General features: G+C 40.2%; 2 protein-coding genes across 3 annotated transcripts in view; both read left to right on the top strand.

Annotated features, from left to right (window-relative positions):
- The window catches only part of LOC104960800 (protein bicaudal C homolog 1), a 58,402-nt gene extending 41,778 nt beyond the window's left edge, over positions 1-16,624 (top strand). Inside the window, exons 10-21 of one of the 2 annotated variants that reach the window (XM_010788960.1) lie at positions 888-1,086; positions 2,864-3,022; positions 3,314-3,498; positions 3,620-3,761; positions 5,998-6,151; positions 6,820-6,979; positions 7,068-7,107; positions 8,263-8,417; positions 8,583-8,745; positions 11,154-11,323; positions 11,784-11,883; positions 13,650-16,624. In XM_010788960.1, coding sequence (XP_010787262.1) covers positions 888-1,086; positions 2,864-3,022; positions 3,314-3,498; positions 3,620-3,761; positions 5,998-6,151; positions 6,820-6,979; positions 7,068-7,107; positions 8,263-8,417; positions 8,583-8,745; positions 11,154-11,323; positions 11,784-11,883; positions 13,650-13,777 — 1,755 coding nt within the window. In that variant the 3' untranslated portion in view covers positions 13,778-16,624. The remainder of the gene's footprint in view (positions 1-887; positions 1,087-2,863; positions 3,023-3,313; positions 3,499-3,619; positions 3,762-5,997; positions 6,152-6,819; positions 6,980-7,067; positions 7,108-8,262; positions 8,418-8,582; positions 8,746-11,153; positions 11,324-11,783; positions 11,884-13,649) is intronic. The other variant, XM_010788962.1, reaches the window with a different exon arrangement.
- Positions 1-21,244, top strand: part of taf6l (TAF6-like RNA polymerase II, p300/CBP-associated factor (PCAF)-associated factor) — a 358,002-nt gene that overhangs the window by 89,698 nt on the left and 247,060 nt on the right.

The following is a 21,244-nucleotide window of genomic DNA, read 5'->3' on the forward strand; positions in this document are numbered from 1 at the left end:
GTGTGTGTGTGTGTGTGTGTGTGTGTGTGTGTGTGTGTGTGTGTGTGTGTGTGTGTGTGTGTGTGTGTGTGTGTGTGTGTGTGTGTGTGTGTGTGTCAGAGAGACTGATCATAATTCAAATCCATTTTTCAACGCTGGCAAAACAAAAACAGGGCATGATTTGTGCTCACGTTTATTCGTATTTTATGTTTATTAAGGGTGGGGTTTCTACTCATGTGGAAAATGTAGAAGTCATTTCTTTTAAACTTTCTTTTTCGTATTTTATTCAGTTTTTTCGAATGGTTTACAGATCATACTGCCGCACACTGACAAAACAAAAATGCTCAATAAATTAAGCGATAACAACTTAAACCGAAATCTAACAATAAAGCTTAAACCACTTAAATGAAAACAATAAATTAAAGAGATTAAAATAGTAGTTTTAACCACAACACACTACTGTGGTGAGAATTGAGAAACCATGCATACAATGATTCAGTAATTTCTCTCACTGATTCAAAATCCTTCCTGTTTATAATTATTCAATACTGATTAAATGCCGCCTTGTATAATAGTCATTGATTATCTCTCATATTCTCTTCACTGGTATCAATTAGCGGAATATGATTTGTTATGCTATTAATTAAGGAACACTTTAGCTCCCATGTCTCCTTCTCTCCCACACTGCCTCGATGTTTATCCTTTCAATCTACCCTAATTCCCTCTTCCTTCCTCCCCTTAATGTTTGACTCCCCAACATCCTCCGTTTTTCTCCCTATCTCTTTTGCCAACATTCCCCGCCATATCAATCTCTGCCTCCTCGCTCCATCCTATTCTCCTCTTTACTTCCTTGTCCACTCCACCTGTCTTTTATTCTTTATTCATCATCTCTTTCTTCTCCCTCTCAGTCGGTGATAGTCAAGAGCGTGGAGAGGAATGCGGTGAATATGTACGAAGCCCGAAAATTCCTCCTGGGTCTGGAGAGCAACGGGGTGATGTCCTCCTCTCCCTCTGTGGCGTTGAATCCCGCCACCAACCTCCCGTCCCTCATCTGTCCCGTCGGCCTGGACATCCTGGCCTCAGCTGGCCTGGGGCTGAGCAATCTGGGTAATGACACTTCCTAACTTGTTAATAAATTGCTACTTGAGTTTCTCCTACTTTTTCCACGATGGACGGAAAAGATAAACTAGCGAGGAAAGATAAGAAGTGGCCCCATCTTTTTGTCCTTGCAAGAAATGCATTAAAGATTAACTGTCTTCGTATGGGAAGTACTGTCCTCATACATCATTGTCGTTCGCAGGTGTACCAGCAACACACACACACATCCATTTTAGAAATCTGTGAGCCAGATTTCCTCAAAGCCTGTTATCGCCTGGTTAACACAAGTCATTTTTAAAATGGAAGATTAAAAGATCCTCTCAACATGTACATAAATCACAACCGATGGGGTTTAGCATTATCATCTGTATGTGCTTTACAGTAGGAGATGTCTGCAGGACTGAGCTCACTATGATGGTATGAATTTTATTCCAAGAAATGAGTACCACCACGTGTGCAAATCTTTGATCAGCCAACCATCTCAAAATAACCTTGATACAAATGTAGTTGCATCCGCTGTGAATGAATTGCAAAGCCATGAATCATAGGATGACGAACGGTTATAATTCACGTAGGAGTTTGTTTGTCTGCAGCGCTGACCTCAACATGAAGACGCAGAGTTCAGCTGGGAACTGCATTTTTTGTAATTTGATTTCAGTATAAGTAGTAATGTATAAGTTATCTGCTTTCAGTTTTCATATGATGCGTGTTTAGTTGGCCAGACTTTCAAAACATGGAAATGAGGACGTGATGAATTATGCATCAAAGAGGAGGAATAAGCTGACAGGAAGTAGCTCATGGCACATGCCAGCAATAGATCCATCACTTTTTATCTGTTTGAAGAGAAATTGTTTGTTTTGTATATCTTTACCATCAAATGCTAGCCAGAGCAACTCTACATTATGTGACTTAGGAATTTCCTTTCGATGTTTGAGAGAATATGATATATATATATGTTTAATATTGTCAGTATTATCTTTGTTTCTTTTTATTAATGTAATGTCTGCAGCCATGAGGTTATACGTATGTAGGGCATATGAGGTGAGTAGGCACTGATATTAGATCTCTAATCGTGTTGAGGGTTTTCTTGAAATCAACGATTTTTTACAGCAGTTTGGCACGTTTTGTCAGATTTTATGACCTTGCGTGCTGGTATTTTATGATATTGTTCAAATAACCTTTATTTTATGTCCTTCAAATCCCCATTTACTGTGGTAGGAAAATTAAATAGATATACAATTGGCAACAAAAACAACAATGTGCCATGAATTCCCAGTACATTAGGTTTCTCGCCATCTCGTTTAAACCCAGGGGCCCGGGGAGAAGCTGTGGACGACCACATCCTTGCCTTTAGTAATTGCTACATGCTTCTTTTCCTCAGATTACAGGCGAGAAAGCCAGAAGAAGCCCTGGCCTTATTCCTGGAGCCAAACTAGCCCTTTGTTAAAGCCACAGACCTGCTTCTTTCTGTTTTCTTACACTGTGTTTGGGTCGAGACACCGAGTACCACATTGTTGGTGCTCTCAATAACATGGGTTTTTTGGGCATGAGGACACGCAAGATATATACTTTCGCATCCTTGTAGAAATCTAAGAAATTCCTTCCCTCGTTTGCTGTCTGCTTGATGACAGTTTGATGGAATTGCTGTTAAATAGCTGGGAAACCGCGATTATTTTTTCGAAGGACGTATTGTAACATGTGATTAGCTTGAAAAATGGCTCTGCGCTTTGACAGGACCCACCACTGATTTATTCATCTCCCCTTTCTTGCTTTCTGTTCTCCTCAGGTTTCCTTGGTGCGGCGGCCCACTCCCTGGCCAACTCCGGTGCACCAAACGCCCTCCTCAACAGCCTGAACTCCTCCATGAGCCCCCTGCAACCCCCGAGCCCCAGCACCCCCACACACTCCCCCTCTCTCTGGCCCAGCTCGCTCACCAGCACCCAAGGTTTGTATAAGATTTGTATAAATCTGCATGGATTTTTCCCATTTGCCCAACTGTTCACTGTGAGTCAGTCTTCGTCCATTTGTTTGAATTACTCTTATATTAAGGTGGAAATATTCAAATCACAAATATAACTTCAATAATTTATATTGTTTTATTTTATTTCATATTGTTGGATAGATAGACAATAGGCAATCATGTACAGGTATCAATGATTATCATACACATATCCCTTGTACACATCTTAACGTTTTAATGGTTAATGTAACATTCTGCACCGCTTATGTTTGTCAGGCTTCTCCTCTCAGCTGATGCTGCACCCTGCGGCCCAGGCCACGCTGAACAGCATCCTGCTGTCAGGCGTTCAGGGTTACACACAGAATACACCTTCCCCCCCGCCTGGCCTCGCCCCCATAGACAAACAGTCCAACGGGGTCCCTGACTGCAAGGGCTCCTGCACGCTTAATGGACATGTCAAGGTTGGCTCCTTTGTTCCCTGTATGCGGCAATATTATTTTTCACTTTTTTGTTTATAAATCTCATTTATGGTGTATGTATTTTGCTCTGTATGTTTATGTCCATGTGTGCATTCGTGTATAGCATGCTAGCTCAGTCTATGGGAGGATAGCAACTGCGTCAATTGCAGAAACCGTTTTGAGTCCGGCGCCATGTGACTCCGTCCAGGAGGCCAGCGGACACAATCCCTCAGAACCGCGGTCCAGCAAGTCCAGCCCAGATGAAGGTATTCCTCTTAAGCAACTCTGAACCAACCTGCAACTAATAATATAATAAAGATGTGCTGAATTTTTTTGTTGCAATTTCCCAAATAATAATATGTGGTTGTTGCATTTTTTTGCGGCCCAACTAAAGTATTTGCTCTTATTTTATATAAAAAATTATATTCTTTTATATCAGAATATTTTCAGAAAACTAAAGTAGGTGTGATATTGTTTGTGCTAAAATAACTAAAGGTTTTGAGTCACCCGCCCCTGTTGCCAAAGCCCCCGTGCAGCCCTGTGCACGCTGTTCAAACCACAAAACATGTGTAAAACATTTTAGTGCATGGACACACATTAGTCTGCGTCCGTTGTGAGTATATTTAAAGATTATATTTAGACCTTAAGAATGCAGAAGTTAGTGAAAGCACATGTAGTTCCTATCTTATCTGATAATCACCTCTATCCAAAATATGAAACCTTTCCTGTTCTTATGCAGGCAGAGTAACCACATGCCTATCACCTGTAAATGTCTTAATAACTAAGTGACCGCCAGTATATTTAAACACTTCAAATATATTTCAATATAAGATTAATTGGATTTTAACTATTTTCTGTGGCAATTATTTTTTGGGGTCTAACTTTCAACTCTCTTAAGAAGTTATTTGTAAAATTCTACTTATAGAAGGAGTCTTGCCCACTGCTTGGTCAGTTAGGTTAAAGATACATTTAAAATCTTGTGATTTATGTGTGAGTTTAACCTTGGGCTGACAACATTTTTGAGCTGTCAACATTTTATACTCTGCTCGATCGTGCAGACTTTACATAAATGTCCAATCTACGCTTTTCCACTTGAGATTTATGTAACCCTTAAACCCACTAAGAGAGAAATTCCTTGAGTTAACTTATTTCAATTTCTCTGTGCTGTTCTCCTAACCTCATTCTCCCTCTGACTACATTCATTGAGTTGGAACGGAGACGGATGAACTGCTGGTCTCCTAGTGGTTCAGAAAAGTCCTCGTTTCCTCCGTGTCTTACACTCGCGGTTTTCCCCTCAAACTTTCCCTCTCACGCGTCTCGTTTTTCCACGCTGTTTTCTGAGCTGGTCCTCCCCCAATGCGGTGTGTCCCGGTAAGGTTTCCTCCCCCTCCCTTTCCTCCCCCTGTGTCCCAGAATGTGTTTGGACTGGCTCGCCCAGTCCGACTCCACTCCGCTCTGTGGAATGAGGGAGTGCAGGGGAACCGTTAAAACATTAAACCCCAGAGAGCCTTGTTGGATTGACTGACATCATATTATTTTACGCTGTACAGCACATCATGCACATTCAGCATACACTCACATCCTGTTACACAGAGTCAATTGGTGGGGGAGGGGTTTGGGACCATTGTAATTACAGCTGCTGTGTTTTTAATTATTCCAGGATCCAACTGGGACCTGTGACACTTAAACACATGAAGACGTACATATGCCCACCAAGCTACACACACACCTTTGAATCACTCAGCACTCAGAACAGACTCACACTGTATCGAATGATGTTTTTCTTATTTTACATTTGAAGTTTCACATTATGACTTCCCTTATAAGAATAAATACTCAATTGGAATACAGTATTTCATCGGATTCAATTAGTATTTTTTTTATTAAATCAACTATTACAAATATTTTTACAAATAACAAATATCTTTTCGCCAGCGCATGCCTCGCTTTTGCGTGCGTCAAGCGGGGGAGCAAACATTAATTTGATAGTAGTGAAAACTTTTTTAGATAAAACCATGTGAGCTTTGGAAATAATTACATCTTGGTTTTTTCAGTACATTTGAATTTTAGACACTGCAACACCCTGGAGTTATTGGAAACAATCACACAATTTTCAAGCATACTATCCGGTCACTACTGGAATGTAATTCATCTAATACAATACTAATGATTTTATTAAAGCCTGATTGTAACACTAGCACTGAGTTAAGTAATGAACACAGAAATATTTAAATCAATCAGTTCCACTCAGACTTCTTTACTGTAAGTAACCGTGGGCTACATGATCTTTAGATGCAACTGTGTAGAAATACTGGGTTTAAATAGAAGGAAAAATGCTGCGCAGCATTTAAATGTTGATTTAGGATTTTTTTGTCAACGTTGGCAAAAGCGCTTGGCAAACTTTTTTTTGAAATAGATGAAAAAAGTATTAAGCTATAGTTGCCATTGGACTTTGTATTTTAAATTCATTTTTTATATTAAAGTATGTTTTGTTTCCTTCAGGCTCTGACACATTTGTGGAAGTGGGCATGCCCAGAAGCCCCTCCCACTCAGCCAATGGGAATGAGCTGAAACAGATGCTGGCTTCTTGTAAGACGTCATCGGGGAAGAGACAGGCGGTGGAGCTACTGCAGGGCACCAAGAACTCCCATCTACAGTATGTCTGAATATAGAGAGCATTTACAGATTGGAGTGTTGCTTTTCAGCATCTTCTCTACGAAATTGCACTTATTAGAAATCAAAACAAGCATACATACTTTGTATTTTAGTCTCACAAAACCAGGACCACATGCACCCTGACATGAATCAACATGCAGGCTGTTCCAACCAGGAAACATGTGTAAAACATTTCAGTGAATTCAGACTTCAAATGTAGCATAGAAACACATTAGTCTGCATCTGTTGTGAGTATGTTCAAAGATTATATTCAGCCCCTAAGAATGCAGAAGCTAGTGAAAGCAAATGTAGCTCCTAGCTTATCTGCTGATCACCTCCTATCCAAAATATCAAGGCTATCATGTTCTTATGAAAGTGGAACTCCCACATGCCTATCATAAAAAACTAGAAGATGAGACAAAGTGACAGAAAAGGTTATTTATTTCTTCTTTATAGAGATTTTGAAGTGTGGGCTGTTATATTGGTTACACACACTCACCCCGGATAGGATAGGATAATCAACTGTATCCCAATAATGAAAACTAGTACGCTCTAAAACCTGATGACCCGGGAGCTTTAATAGCCTTAGTGATAATGTGAGGAGATGATGACATGAAGGACTAGATTTTCCTCATTCTCTGATGCAATAATCTTGTGTAATCCCCCCAGCTCTGACTGTCTGCTCTCGGACGCTGAGTCCAGCTCGTCGGACAGCCCTGTGGCCGATAAGAGAGCGCCGGGCAGCGAGCGGGCGGCCGAGAGGGCGGCGCAGCAGAACGAGAGAGAGAGAATCAGACTGGGACCACAGACCTCCTTCCCCAACATGCAGGTATACACACATCAAACACACACAGCAGAAATAAAGAGTAATGGGGTAAAAAGTAATCAAGGAATAAAACGTTCTGCTCTCTTTTCAGGAATTTGACTATGAACAGAAAAAGCTCTTGGCAACTAAAGGTAAGTTGACATTTGTGTCAAATACTACAGTGTGATTAGTAATGACTGGATGGGCCTTGTGTGAAGACAGACTGACAAAATCCAAATCGTCACAACTGCCATCAATAGTAATGAGTTCCTAGAAAGTACCTTTGAAAGAGGACTACATTTTCCCGTTTGCAAACGTTTAGCCGTATGTGGTTTAGTATTATTATAATATGTAATTGTTTACTCTTCAGATTCAGAATCGGAATACCTTTATTAGTCCCACAGAGGGTACATTTACATTGTTACAGCAGAAAAGAGCCAAAGACAGCTTTATGTTACCTACAGTAAAGCATGCATACAAAAGTATTAAAGATAAAAAAGAAGTTAAACATTTTACAAAATGCACACCCTGTAACAGTTCTGAGGATTTAGCTGCCAGGTATATATTGCACAGTTTTGAACGGGATATATTGCACATATTGCACATAGTTTGTATTTAACAACAAGAGGTGTTATAGCTAAGTAAATGGTAGTGGTTCTATTATTTAAACACACAAAACGAAAATAAGTTATCATTCCTAGGCTTCCAAAGATGCTCTCTGAATTATGTATAAGTTTGTAAAAAACAGTTTCCTGGAAAAGACACAAACAGCTGAAACCTGTAGCTTTCCCCCTGCAGCTCTCCCCTGTCTCTTAACTTCTTTGAGATGCTTTGTAGTGTAGGCAGTTGTTGCTAATGCTGGAAAATAAACTTTTTTCTGCAGTTTTTTCTGGCATTTTATCAGGCTTTTACCATCTGGGACTTGCTTGTGCATTTGCTGCCAATAGGAACACCCTCTCTCTGTAATGACCAAATGTCAGAGTCATGGGCTACATTTTCTTAAGACAGAAAACAGAGCTCATCGGAGGTGCAGAAGTTTAGTTTTTCTCAGACCACTTTAATTACAGTATGCTGAAAGGGTATTATGGAATGTTTTGCCCAATGACGCCAGAAAGACTTCCTACCTAGTATTTGTATTGATAAAAAAAAGTGTAAGCAAGATATACAACTGTAAAACTGTGCAACATGGACAACATTGAAATGCTTAAAAGCATACAGTGAATTCAGGATAGATTTACAAAAAATATTATTTTGTGTTGTATCTTTTTATTGTATGTCTTCATCACAATATGTCTGTTTTCACACAGCTATGTTAAAGAAGCCCGTGGTGACCGAGGTGCGGACCCCCACCAACACCTGGAGTGGTCTGGGCTTCTCAAAGTCCATGCCAGCCGAGACCATCAAGGAGCTCCGGAGAGCCAATCACGTTTCTTACAAGCCCAGCATGAGCACCACCTTTGAGGTGAGACTCACAGACAGGCAGTGTTTACTGTTCTCTTCATCTCGTAGATTTTATTTGTCTTACCTTATACAATTTAGGTATATGTCGTTGTGCCCCTTAATGAGATGCATTGTAGTCACTCGGAACTCTTGGTTCGAATTGTCTTGCTTTTATTCTCTCCCTTAGGATTCCCCGCTGTCCTTGTCTCGATCCAACAGCCGGGAAGGCCTCGGGAACGGCAGCGACTCTGAGAACTGGCGAGACAGGATTGGGGGCTTGAGCGGCCTGCCGGGTCACCCCGAGTTCCCCCTCGCTGTCAGCAGCCCCAAGAGGAAGCAGAACAAATCTGGTCAGTACTTTTTGTGTTAATGCTAATATGCCAAACGTGCACATCAGGCATTGCAAACCGTAAGCATCCTCTGCTTAGAGCAGAGATGTCAAAGTCAAGTGGCCCGCGGTAAAATGATATCCGGCCCGCGAGATAATATATCTAATGTCATAATCATCATATAACAACTGGCCCGCCGGCGCGCAAACCGCTGATACTGACGTCACAGGCGCAGGAGATTCACCTTCTCTTTCTATTGTACTCATCACAGGTCAGAAGTAATCTACGCTCGTCACTTCTAGTTAAGTTTTTATTAGCCTGTCAAATGAAATGGCCAAACAAAAAGTGGACTCTGAAAACAGGGGCTTTCAAGACAGGTGGGAGTCAGAGTATATGTTTACCAGTATAAGTGCTAAACCATTTTGTCTGGTTTGTGGATCTGGCGTGGCCGTTATTAAAGAATACAACATCAGACGAAACACCAGGACAAGTACAGGCGAGTGGACAAACAGCAGAAGGTGGAGGATTTCAAAAAGACTCTGGCATCACAGCAGTCTTTGTTCAAAAAAGCCAAATCACAGAGTGAGGCTGCCATGAAAGCAAGTTTCATTGTGGCCGAAGAAATAGCTAAATCAGCCCGGCCGTTTACAGAGGGAGAGTTTGTAAAGCTGTGCATGTTAAAAGTGTGTGAAGTCATGTGTCCAGACAAAAAGCAAGCATTTTTAAGTGTAGGCTTGAGCAGAAATACTGTTGCTGATCGTGTGTGTGAGCTGGCCAACGATTTAAAAACACAGTTAATGAACAAGGGGAAAGACTTCGTTGCCTATTCCCTTGCCGTGGATGAGAGCGCTGATGTGACAGATACTGCGCAGCTGTCAATCTTCATCCGTGGAGTAGACTCCAGTTTAGGTGTTACAGAGGAACTTTTGGGGATCAAATCTATGCATGGCACAACCACGGGGGAAAGACATCTTTGAGGAAGTTTCCAAATGTGTCAATGAACTGAAACTGCCCTGGGACAAACTGACGGGACTGACGACAATGGAGCGCCTGCGATGCGCGGTGAAAGGAACGGATTGGTGGGGAGGATGCGAGAGAAGATGCAGCGGGAGAATTGTGCCGGTGATCTGAAAGTGTATCACTGCATCATACACCAGGAAGCCCTGTGTGGTAGAACATGGTGCCCTCTATGTGCGATGGCTAAGTCGAGGAATAGTTCTGAAAATATTTTTTGAGCTACGTGAGGAAATCTGCGAATTTCTTGAAAGCAAAGGGAAAGACAACACGGATCTCCGGGACGAAAAGTGGCGATATGAGCTGGCCTTTCTGTGTGACACAACAAAGCATCTCAATGCGCTAAACCTCCAGCTTCAGGGGCAGGGCCGTGTGATTACGGACATGTATGACACAGTGAGAGTAGAGATGGCAAAGGGTTTCCACAGCAGAGAACCTAGCCCCAGACATTAACGAACTGGCAGCCAATAAAAGATTTTAAATATCTGGCTCATGTGCATAAGCTTTGGCATTTACATGTACCAACTGCTTTTGTATAGTGCACCTTTACTCTAATCTACAACTGTTACTGGTAAAACGAATACAGCACTGTGCTGTCCTCTTCTTATTATTCTTTGTTCTACCTTGAGAAAAAACAGCAACCTACTATATTTTATGCCTTTTGAGAATTTCCTTTATGTTCAATCTGAAAATAAAACGTTTTTTTGTATAGTAGCTTGCTGTTTAGTTTGTTCCTCAAGTCATGAACATTTACAGTTTTCAGTAATTAATTTAGGTTCAATCTATTTGTACAGTCATTTTTTACAGTGTACCTTAATATGTATTTGATAAATATGCACTTTATCCAATACCCTTTTCAATAAATGTTCACCCTGTTTGGCCCTCGACGTACTCCCAGTTTTTAATTTTGGCCCTCTCTGTGATTGAGTTTGACACCCCTGGCTTAGAGCAACAGAATATGTTATTGCAGTTTTGGCATTGATGGGAAAAATAGTTTCACAGAGAGACTCCAAAGATTCAGGTGAAAAGGTCAGGTTTTTCCTTTTATTTTGAGTTTGATAACTGAACTATTCAGTTTGAGCACCCTAATGGTTTGACTGGTTCCTGTACCTCTGCAGTCACTCCTTTGTTGTACTATTTGTTAAGTTTAGGTTTTGCGAATCTTCCTTAAATCTTACGTTTTACCAACCTAGGATAACAGGAGATGTATTAGTCTCATCAATCTAAAGTTGCAGCATATTAAATATTGTTTGTAGACTTATACATAGGTCTACATTTTTGCTAAGCTTTCTTCGTTTCATTGTGTGACTCAAAATGCGATTGCTGAGCTGTTCATAAATCATTTCTGCTTCTCTGCTAACTTCAATATTATCGTTGGGTTTTTCTCATGTTTCCCTCAATCCCCTGATGGACAGCTGCAGAGCATTACCTCAGCAGCAGCAGCAGCAGCTACATGGACTGCATCTCCTCTGTGACCGGCAGCAACGGCTGCAGCCTGAACTCCTCTGTGAAGGGCTCCGACCTGCCGGAGCTCTTCAGCAAACTGGGCCTGGGGAAGTACACGGACATCTTCCAGCAACAGGAGGTACTGTAGAACGAACACCCCCTTTTTACAGTGTTATGATTTTAACCAATGCCATCTTCCAAAAAAGCAAAGATATTCCGGTGTTTTTCAGCCACTCTAGCAGCTAGGGGTCTCAGTCCACAATTAGATAGAGTGCTATGAAATTTGCTACAGCAGAATTTCCCATTACATTTGCACATTTTATTGGAAAGGTTACCCTTCCTCCTGCTTCTAGAGTGCATTGCCCTCTTGAACTCTTAATCTCACTCAGTGCAGAAAGTTGCATTATACTGTAATGTTTAAATATCATACTGTAAATCTTATAGAAATGAATGATTAGAAAGAAATGTGCTAGAATGGATTTGCCATAATTGATGCTGTAATAAAATGACTCATCATGGTATTTTTAGGGTTGCAAAACAACATGAATTTGCCGAATTTGGGAAATAGTAGTGTTAAATGGACTTATTGCTGCTTCCAGATCGACCTCCAGACGTTCCTGACTCTAACGGACCAGGACCTGAAGGAGCTGGGCATCACCACCTTCGGAGCCCGCAGGAAAATGCTGCTCGCCATCTCAGGTACCCACAATCGCACAAAATACACTAAGTATAAACACATGTACAAAACACAATCGTGTATACAATATGACTAAAAGGGCACATGCAGAAGCGGCATGCTTATATATGACTATCCTAACATTCTTATTAATTTAAACTACCCAGAACATTGTTATTTTAGAAAATTCTAAATAATATTAATAATCAATTGTTTTGAGTGCCACAAAATAGCTTCATAATCCCTTTTTATTCAAACCAAAAGCAAATTACACAGCGTTTAGATTATGTTAACATTATTTTAGCCTATTCTATGGTTGAAAATACACACATCTATACAGTCTTGCAGTGACTTTGTTTTAGGTCTGACAATTATTCGCCTTTTTTTAATATACTGAACTTATTTATTTTATAGTCAAAGATGTAAAAATAGTGTGTGTTCTTATCCTGCATATCGCCCCTTTTGCCTGTTTTTCTCTGTTATCAACTGTCTGGCACAACCAAAATTGAAAGGAAAATACAGTGTAGAGAGGCCTGCATGAGACCAGCTCTGTGGGGGAAACGTTTCCCTTTTTGGTTGCTGATAAGCACTGATAGCAGCTGGAGTCACATCCTACCGGCTCCTGCTGGAGGCACTTCACACAAATTGGCTTATGTGTTTCATTAATGGTCCTATTTTGTCTGTCGCTGCAACGAGCGGGAGTGGAGCCCAGCTGTGAGGAAGGCTCCAACTGACAGAGGTCATCAATACTGCCAAGCACTAGATCTGAAAGCTAGAGGTGGCCTTTGTTATTGGCAGACTAGTAGAGAAATACAATGTGGTAATGTTGTAACTCATTTATCTTTGATGATACAAGAGAACCAATGCAGTCATTTACGACGGCAGGAATAAATGGGATTAGGGCTCATTCTTCTCAGATGAGTGTGTTGGTGTTCCTCCAGTTGCTCCAGCTGCCTCCCTGATGTAGACTCTGTCCTGTTGTTCCGGATCTAATGGGAATGTTGTGGGTGTCACACGTCATTACTGATGTCATTTGGACTTTGTAATAGCTGACGTTGTTAAGCTGTGTAAGTTAATCATACTCATCTTGGGATCATGAGCTTCCTGTCGTGGATATTCAGTAAAAGTTCAGAAACTCCAGACCAGAGCCAGAGTTGACAGTAAGGGCAACAGGGGAAAACAGCAAGGCCGGTCCTGTAATTATTAACAATGCGTACGAGCCAAGGCCAGAGTTGGTTTTGCTGCCTGACGCCTCGGCCAAGTGCAGCTCAACTTTCATCTCACTGACGGACTCTGGGGCTCCAAACCAGGAACACGCATGTCTCGGTCTGTCTCCCATACTGTGTTGCCTCTTATTATAAAGAGATAAAATACCAGTCAATTCAATCCAGGTTTTAACTTCCTTCGGGCCTGCCAGTAAAAAGAGCTGCTGGGGCGAGCTGCCTGTCTCCAGCAATCAGACTGAAGGTTTATGCTGGCAGCGACAGAGCGCAGGTATCATGTGAATAACTCAGAGATTCCATGACGAGACATTTTTATGAAAGCATTTTGTCTGCTGAGTAAAACCCAGATTTACTTTTGTTTATCTGAGCAGTCCTGTAGTGATTTGAATCCAATTTTCTTGTCATTGTTGATGAATGGAAATGTTAACATACTCTTTCATTGTGTTCAATATTTCTTTACTTTGATTTGCTACAGCTCCCTGCAACAGTAGGAGAGGTTGGTAAAACTTGTTTGTATAACGTTTGCTACTGCTGATGATTTCTGGTGCTCTTTTCTTATCACACAGAACTAAATAAAAACGGGAGGAAGCTATTTGAGCCACCCATCAGGTCCTCCTTCCTGGAAGGGGGAGCGAGCGGCCGCCTCTCCCGCCAGTTTCACGCAGACATGGCCAGCATCAGCGGGCGATGGTAGAGCCTCCCCAGGCCGTCCCAGAACCGTCCATCATGGAGACCGACCTCCAGTGATTTCTGTGCCTCAGAGCCCAGGTTCCAGTGGCTGTCTTCCCTCCTTCAGCTTCAGCTGAAATAAGACTGTTCAAAATGTTGTCGTTGCCATATAGTTATATATTAAAAAAAGCCATAGTTTTACCTTAAGTGCCAACAAAAAGGGATTTCTCAGATACATGAGGTTCAGTGTTCACTCCCTATAGAGCCATTGAGTCTGTTTGGAGCATTTTTATATGAAGGTTTGTTGATGAAGGGTACTGTCCAGTATTTCTGTCTACTTGTTGTTTAAGGGAACAGGCAGAATGATTAGTACAATCATTTTACACATTGATACTACCTGCATTTGTATTATGCTGTAGTATCAGTGACATGCACTTTAATAATACTAGAATTTTGCCTGTGAGAGCCTGATTCCTTAGATTGAAATAATAAGTATGCATTTTTTTTATTGACTAAAAGCACAGTTGCATTTTGTACCAAAACCAAATGTCAGCACTTACCAGTGAGTTTAGGGCACCACAAAAATAAAGTGCAAAGTATGTCAGCATGCCAAAGTGTTGAAAAAAATCTACTTCGACAAAATATACCAAAGGAAAGTATAATTGTGGCCTTTGACCTTAGGCTGCCTTAAATGTTGTGATTGGTGGACATTCCTCCGAGGTCAGTGTTAGTGTCCCACCGCTGTCTGTTTATGTATTTTTAGACAAAAAAATTAATATTTTTTACTCATTATACACTATGATTTTATTTGTTTTGTATTACCATTTTAGGGGATGTTTAAGTTTAATCAGTTTACATTTGTATTTTATATACTTTCATGAATGGGTTTTTATGATTTTGCTATTAGATTGTTTGTTACTTTTAGTTTTCCCCCTGCCTTTTAGTCTTTGGAGCCGTAGTGTGGCTGTGCCATTACACAGCAGCAGAGTTATGAGGCAGTTTGGCTCAGCTTTGAAGGCCTCTCTCTGATTGTGTCAACAGGCATCGTTCTGTGGTCTCCTCCTCTGTTTGTTTATAGTACATGTTCTTTTGTCTCATCCGTTATTTGTCAGTTGGCCTCCCTGTGGCCCCTTCTGTGGACCGATAATCTCACAAAGCATCCTCCATGTATCCGGGACATGAGATGCTAAGCTAATACTCTGTGTCTTTCTCTTCACTCACTGTTTAATTCAGAACCAGAAAATACCTTACAGATCAAGCCTTTTGTAGCGGAAAGTGCCAATATACATAACACGTTTTTACAGCGGGAGATATTTTGTTAAGAACACTAATATTTTGGTCTGTCTGTGCTCTCCGAGAGGAGGCGCGTCGCACAAAAGAATCTGTATATTCACAGCCAAATTGTTCTCACATGAGGGACACAAACAACGAACCAAAGTCATCAGAAGGACTGTGAGATTTAAGATGAAAATAAATAAATCTGGAATTGTTCTAGTATCAGACTGCAATCTAATATCCAGGAAACCTGGGTAAGCAGTGTTTAATGAAGGGACAGGATTAAACATGCAGCATCAATGTTTATCACCAAAGCCTTTGTTTGTTCTGGGCTCCTGTATTATGTTCGCTCAAAGGAAAACATCCTTTTCAAACCGTTCCTTAACTTTGGATGACTCAAGTGTTATTCTGTGATGTTCTTAAGATTGATCTAAGGGTTTAGCCAACAACCCCATCCATCTTCCAAGGTCTTGAGCACTTAGTTGGGAAAATGTCTTCATATTTGCAGTATAAAACTAAGAATGAAGAATGTCTTATTTTGATTTAAATGACAGTACAGTGTATTACACTTATTAGGTATGTAAAGGACACCTCTGAGATATTATGACTTCACATCCTGAACATTGACTTTGCCAAATTTGACAATGACAGAAAGTAATACAAAGTCCTACGTAGAGAGGTCGACCTTTTTACACCCATCTTCGATTCACAATGATTCCCTTTTAGGGTGATTTGTTGTTTATCATTTCCACTTTAACCACTTTCCACACTCCCTCAAATCTGATTTGAGCCATTCTCAATGTGGTTGTCAAGTAAATAACACTATAAAAATAATGACAAGGTTGCCAATGCCAACCAGGTAATTGCCTTTGCTTCCCTTGATCTTGAGAAAAGAGATGAAGAGGGAGGAAGCTGTTTTAGAAAGAGATTCTTTATTCTCAGAGGAAACCTGGGGTCTTTTCGCCCCCACTCATCATGGTACTACGTTGAAGCTGTTGAGCACTGATTCTCCCAGTGCTGTGACTCGTGTTCCTGCCTAGCAGACATTTGTTTTCATCCTCCACTTGTTTCGAATGTGTTTGCTCGGAGGGCAGTTGAGGTTCTTGTTTTATCAAGTGAATGTTGTTAACATTTGGAAAAGTGAAGGGACTCAAGTCAAAAGTTTACCGCCAGTTTGTCTAGTCTTTACCCTCGACAGACCAGTTTTCTATTATGTCTTTGATTTGTTTTATTAGTCATATTGTTGTTCCCAAAGGGATCTTTTGAAGGAGTCTTTGTACTGCAAGCAAATGGTACATTTATAATAAATGTAAACCACTAAGGAAATGATGTAATACATAACTTTTGTACAACTTTTTTCATTTTATGCAGCCATTGTTTTTGTGTCAGACGTACACAAAGTTCCAGAAAATAATTTGTGTATAAACATTGCCATGTGGCCAAAGCTCTGTTCACTTTGGCATCTGTTGATGCTATTGTTATCCTAACTGTATTGTAGTACATATACAGAAACAGGACCTTTTTGAGAATCTGTCAAGCAGGCAAAAAAATGTTTGTTCAAACATTCAAATATTATGAAGGTAATAAATGTATGCAAGAAAAACCCTTTTGTTTTTGGTGTCTGTATTTCACACTTACAAAACATCAGTCCATTACTGTCTTCTTTGTAAGCTCAGAATGAAAGGAAATGAATAAAAGCTCTAAGCTATCAGGAAACCGACTTCCAGTGAGTGTTAGATGAAGTAACCTTTCCCAGAATGATCACAACCAGCAGATCAGCAGCACACAGAATCGGTTACTGCAAACTGGCAAAAAGATATTATAAAAGAACTACTGCAACAGCCACTTGTTTTAATGTCATTTAATCAATCATCCTATTCTTAAAGGCTGCATAAACACACTGACAAAGTAGCCATAAAGAATGAGGATTATAAATATTAAGCCACACACTTTAACTCTTTATCTCCTGTTGAAATCCTCACAGCTAGTCATAATGAGAAACGGTTACATACTCGACACCCAGTTTCCTGCCGTGCTTACCATGCCGTTCATCTCGGCATGAGTTCTAATCCGTATCGTCTGGATCTGCTTAATCCAACTGAATGAATCTGCTGCACCGGATGAGGATTCTTGCAGGGACAATATATACTGTGATGCAGTGAACAAATTCATTTTAAACTCAGTCTCGAGTCTGGGGCGCTGAAATTACGGCCCATCTGCCCAGGCTACAGGACCATCAAAGAAATTGAATTGATATTGTCAAGGGGTTTTCTCTTTTTTCCATTTATTTTCAGGCATCATCTGGGTCATTTAATCTAGTTCCTCTGAGATAAATAGTTTAGATTTGAAAATTATCTGATTGAATGATGTCACAATGTCACACTGTGTCACTTGGCTTATTTACATTTATAGTAAGCCATGGCAATGTACCTTATTTAATATGACCAGCTCAGTCAAATGAGAGAATAAGACCATCTGTAAAGAACACACAGCCACTTGGCCTAATGCATTGTGTTCCTGCTAAATCCTGTGCTCAGGCAGTATTATTGAAAACCTCAAGAGGGCAGTGTTGCCACTTTAAATGAATCACTTCTCTCTAGAAAACCATGGACAATGGTTACTCAGCAACAGATTAATTCTATAAAATTACAAAAATACTGGTTGTTCATTTATGGGATTTAACATCCATGCAATGTAAATGCCATTGACTTTTGAGACAACAGTATTTGTGTCATCTTTATTTGTTTTAACATCAGAAATCAGTTTTGGGCATGTCGAGACATGTATTTAAGGGTGTGTCTGTATGTGTGCGTGTGTGTCTGTAACTGCATGATTTTTAACAATATACAAAGCTCTTTCCATGCAGTTTTTGTACCTGAGGTAAGACAGTTGATTATTTTTTCGATTTCATTTGTAATATGATTTGCTCTAAATCTAATACACATACCTCTTGGTTCGAGGCAGAAAATGGCAGAAGGGAGAGCCTCTCATCCAATGTAAATGAGTCCAACTGAAAAAGGTGTTGCCTGAAGTTCAACGTGACTCATTCACTCATCCTCTGTCATTATTTTCCACAAGGAAAACAGAACGCCTTCATGTTAACATCACAACACTGAATAGGATGTAAATACTGGTGTGTTGAGATGCATGGGGGGTGATGTGTAGGAAGGATGTTAAGAAAACATTCATTATAGGACCTGCTGCCAATTTCTTAAATGATAGATATCAGAGCTGAAATGAAATATATTTTCCTTGTTCCTTATGTTTGATCTTTAAGAATATCTAGCTTCCACGGGAAAATAATCTTACATTCTCACAATCTCACATGTTTCAAACATAATTGCTCTGGAGAAAAGCTATTAAATCACAAATCAAAGTCTCTCGTCGCCTCAGTCAGGGCGATTATGTGTACGGCACAGCTGGCAATCATGCCCAGCAGGACTAATTTGAATTTCATGTTCTATTGTGAGAGACGGACAGAGTGATCGACGGCTAAATTGCAGAGAAACAAAGTGACAGGCTTTTTATGACTAACCAACCATGCTTATATTCTGCATCCTGGCAGCCTTTTTTCACTTGGAGACCCGCAGAGTCCACAGCATCACATATTGTTCCCATGAGCAGCTTGCCTTTGCAGGAAAGGTGTAAATGAGAGGAGCTGTGAATCTACCTCACCATACCTGGCTCTTATCCAATGGACAATATGCTCACAGTTTCTGATAAGTCTGGGTCATTACGTCTGTAGACCAGTTTTTCTCTCCTTTGTCATACAGAAATCTGATGCATTTATGTAGCTCTTAATGCATTCATTTGCATGATTTCAGTGAAAGCATGTGCCCGTACCATGCAGTAGTGTATGCTCGCCTATATTTTCTTTTTGATAGCCCACACAATTGTTATTTTGATTTCAGCCTTTTTCCAAATAGAGGTCAATCAGGAATCATACTTTTCGTTATAATGGGCCTAATCAAATGTGCTTTCATTTTTTCTCCATTTCCAACTCAATCAACTGGCTGAGGGTATCCTACTTAAACCAGATTTAACCTATCCCATAATACTCTGGACTAATAAAACGTCTGTGTTGTTGATATATTATTAATCATTATTATAGCATTATTGTTTGGGTAAGAATATCAGCCTCAGCATAGGGATTCAGGCTTCGCCGTTGTAGAGTAAAAAAAAACGAACTGGATGTGGGGAAGGTGCTGTTTCGGTTGTCATCGCTAGCTAAACTCCTGGTCAAGCCAAGCAAGTTGCGTGCCTTTTTGTTTTAATTCAAGAAAGAGACAGTCCTCACAGTCCTTCCCTTTGAATACAACTGACGAGCATTTGAGATGAAGGTGGGTTTTATCCATAGGAAGAGACAGGAAGTGGAACTTTTAGTGAGTAAAGGCAATAGGCCTCAACGTACAGTTTGCAATTTATACCCAAACGTGGAATAATGCTAACAGCAACGTTAATGCTAGCAGAATAAACAAGCTAACGTTTTTAACAGTTTTTTTTACAAAGACCCACGGACTCTAAATCAATACCAGATAGGCCTACTTTGATTAACTATCATTTGTATTGGGTTTTTGTGCTTTTTTTTTTAAGTGTCTTTCATTTTCAATAGCTTCCATGTCATGTGACCCAGTTACTCAAAATCATTGCGATATGTACCACTGGACGAAAGGTCAAAACAATTTCCATCTCATATTAATCCTCCTTTTTCACATGAATATTTTTGATGCAAATTCAGCATTATTCTTTTAAAAATACATGATTTTTTCTCAGTATCCTCCATGTTATATGGCCTTGTGACTCAAAATCAATGCAACATTGTTTTACTACATTTAATATGTTGAACATGTATTTTTTACTGGATATTAGTCACCTTTTTAATATGAATAAATCATTAAATCAGCAGTTTTTCAAATGTAAACTCTTGGATTTTTTTCAAATGCTTTTTTTCCCTAGTTTGGCATCTGTCAAATGCAGTTGTTGCAACACAATTTTTTCACCAAAATATCCCTTCTGCTAGTGTTCCTATACCAATTTCATTGTATCTTTACGGTAATCAATTGAGTTGATGCTGTCAGAATATGAAACCTAACCTCTTTGGCCTTCTGTCAGCTGTCATTTCAGTATTTGACAGATGTGACCAACCTCCACCTCCGGTTTTCATTTGAGCCAGCCCCAGAGAGTGTCGCAGCTTTGAGTCCATCTATAAGACCCCTCATTCATCCAGATCTGTCAAGACTCCATCCGAAGGTATTATACACCGTGTGACAACAAATAACAATATCATGATGAGGAATAGTGGAATAGTTCAACATTTTGGAAATGGTCTTATTCACCTTGTTGCCACGAGATAGATGTGAAGATTGATACCCCTTTTTATGTCTGTATGCTTAATATGAAAGAGACCCAGAAGTGCAATTTAATAATTTCAGAAAATGCCACGCTAAGGTTAAGCTTTTCCTTTTTTATTTACTCTCCTCCTAGTATCTCTAAATTAATAACATCCCTGCTTTTAATCAGTCTCTTCTAATTACAATTTTGGGATTTTTTTGTTGCATGTTGGCTAACAGTGAATTTCATTATTCATCATATTTAATTGTAACAACCAGCATGAAGGGTGATTATGCTTAATTCTTAAAAAGCTCATATAAACTGGGAATTCATTTGGAGACCTGAGAAACTCATGGCTGTTATCAATGAACCTGCAGCTATGAGCTACAGCCAGCGCTCACACTGCAAATCAATGACACGCTTCGTTTGCTTTCCTCAGACAAATGTGTTTGTGGTGAGCTGTGGCACATCCACACATATTGAGCCCTGGAGACTTGGTATTGCTTTCTGCTAATGTAAAATGGGTTGCTGCATATACTGCCTCACCACTGACCTCTTGGATGAGAAGTGATGTGTTGTGACCGCAGGGTGTGTGAGATAGAGCAAGATGTCATTAGTATACTAGAGCAAATACAGTAAGAGTGATATTGTACTTTTTCTATATCCTTCACATTTTCAAACCCATAACGCCTGTTTTCTAAGTCCCTCACTACACCTCTCTTCCTGCTATTACCCCATCTGTCAGTGTGTGTCCACGTGGCTTCTAAGCACAGCGGAGAGAACAAATCTGAGTGGACTGCCAATACGGGGCACACCATGACATCCAGTGTACACAAGCACAAATGCACCCTGAGTAATATGCACCTCATGGATTTAACAGCAGAGA

Source organism: Notothenia coriiceps, unplaced genomic scaffold, assembly GCF_000735185.1.
Source record: "Notothenia coriiceps isolate Sejong01 unplaced genomic scaffold, NC01 NC01_scaffold00032391, whole genome shotgun sequence".
Lineage (NCBI taxonomy): Eukaryota > Metazoa > Chordata > Actinopteri > Perciformes > Nototheniidae > Notothenia > Notothenia coriiceps.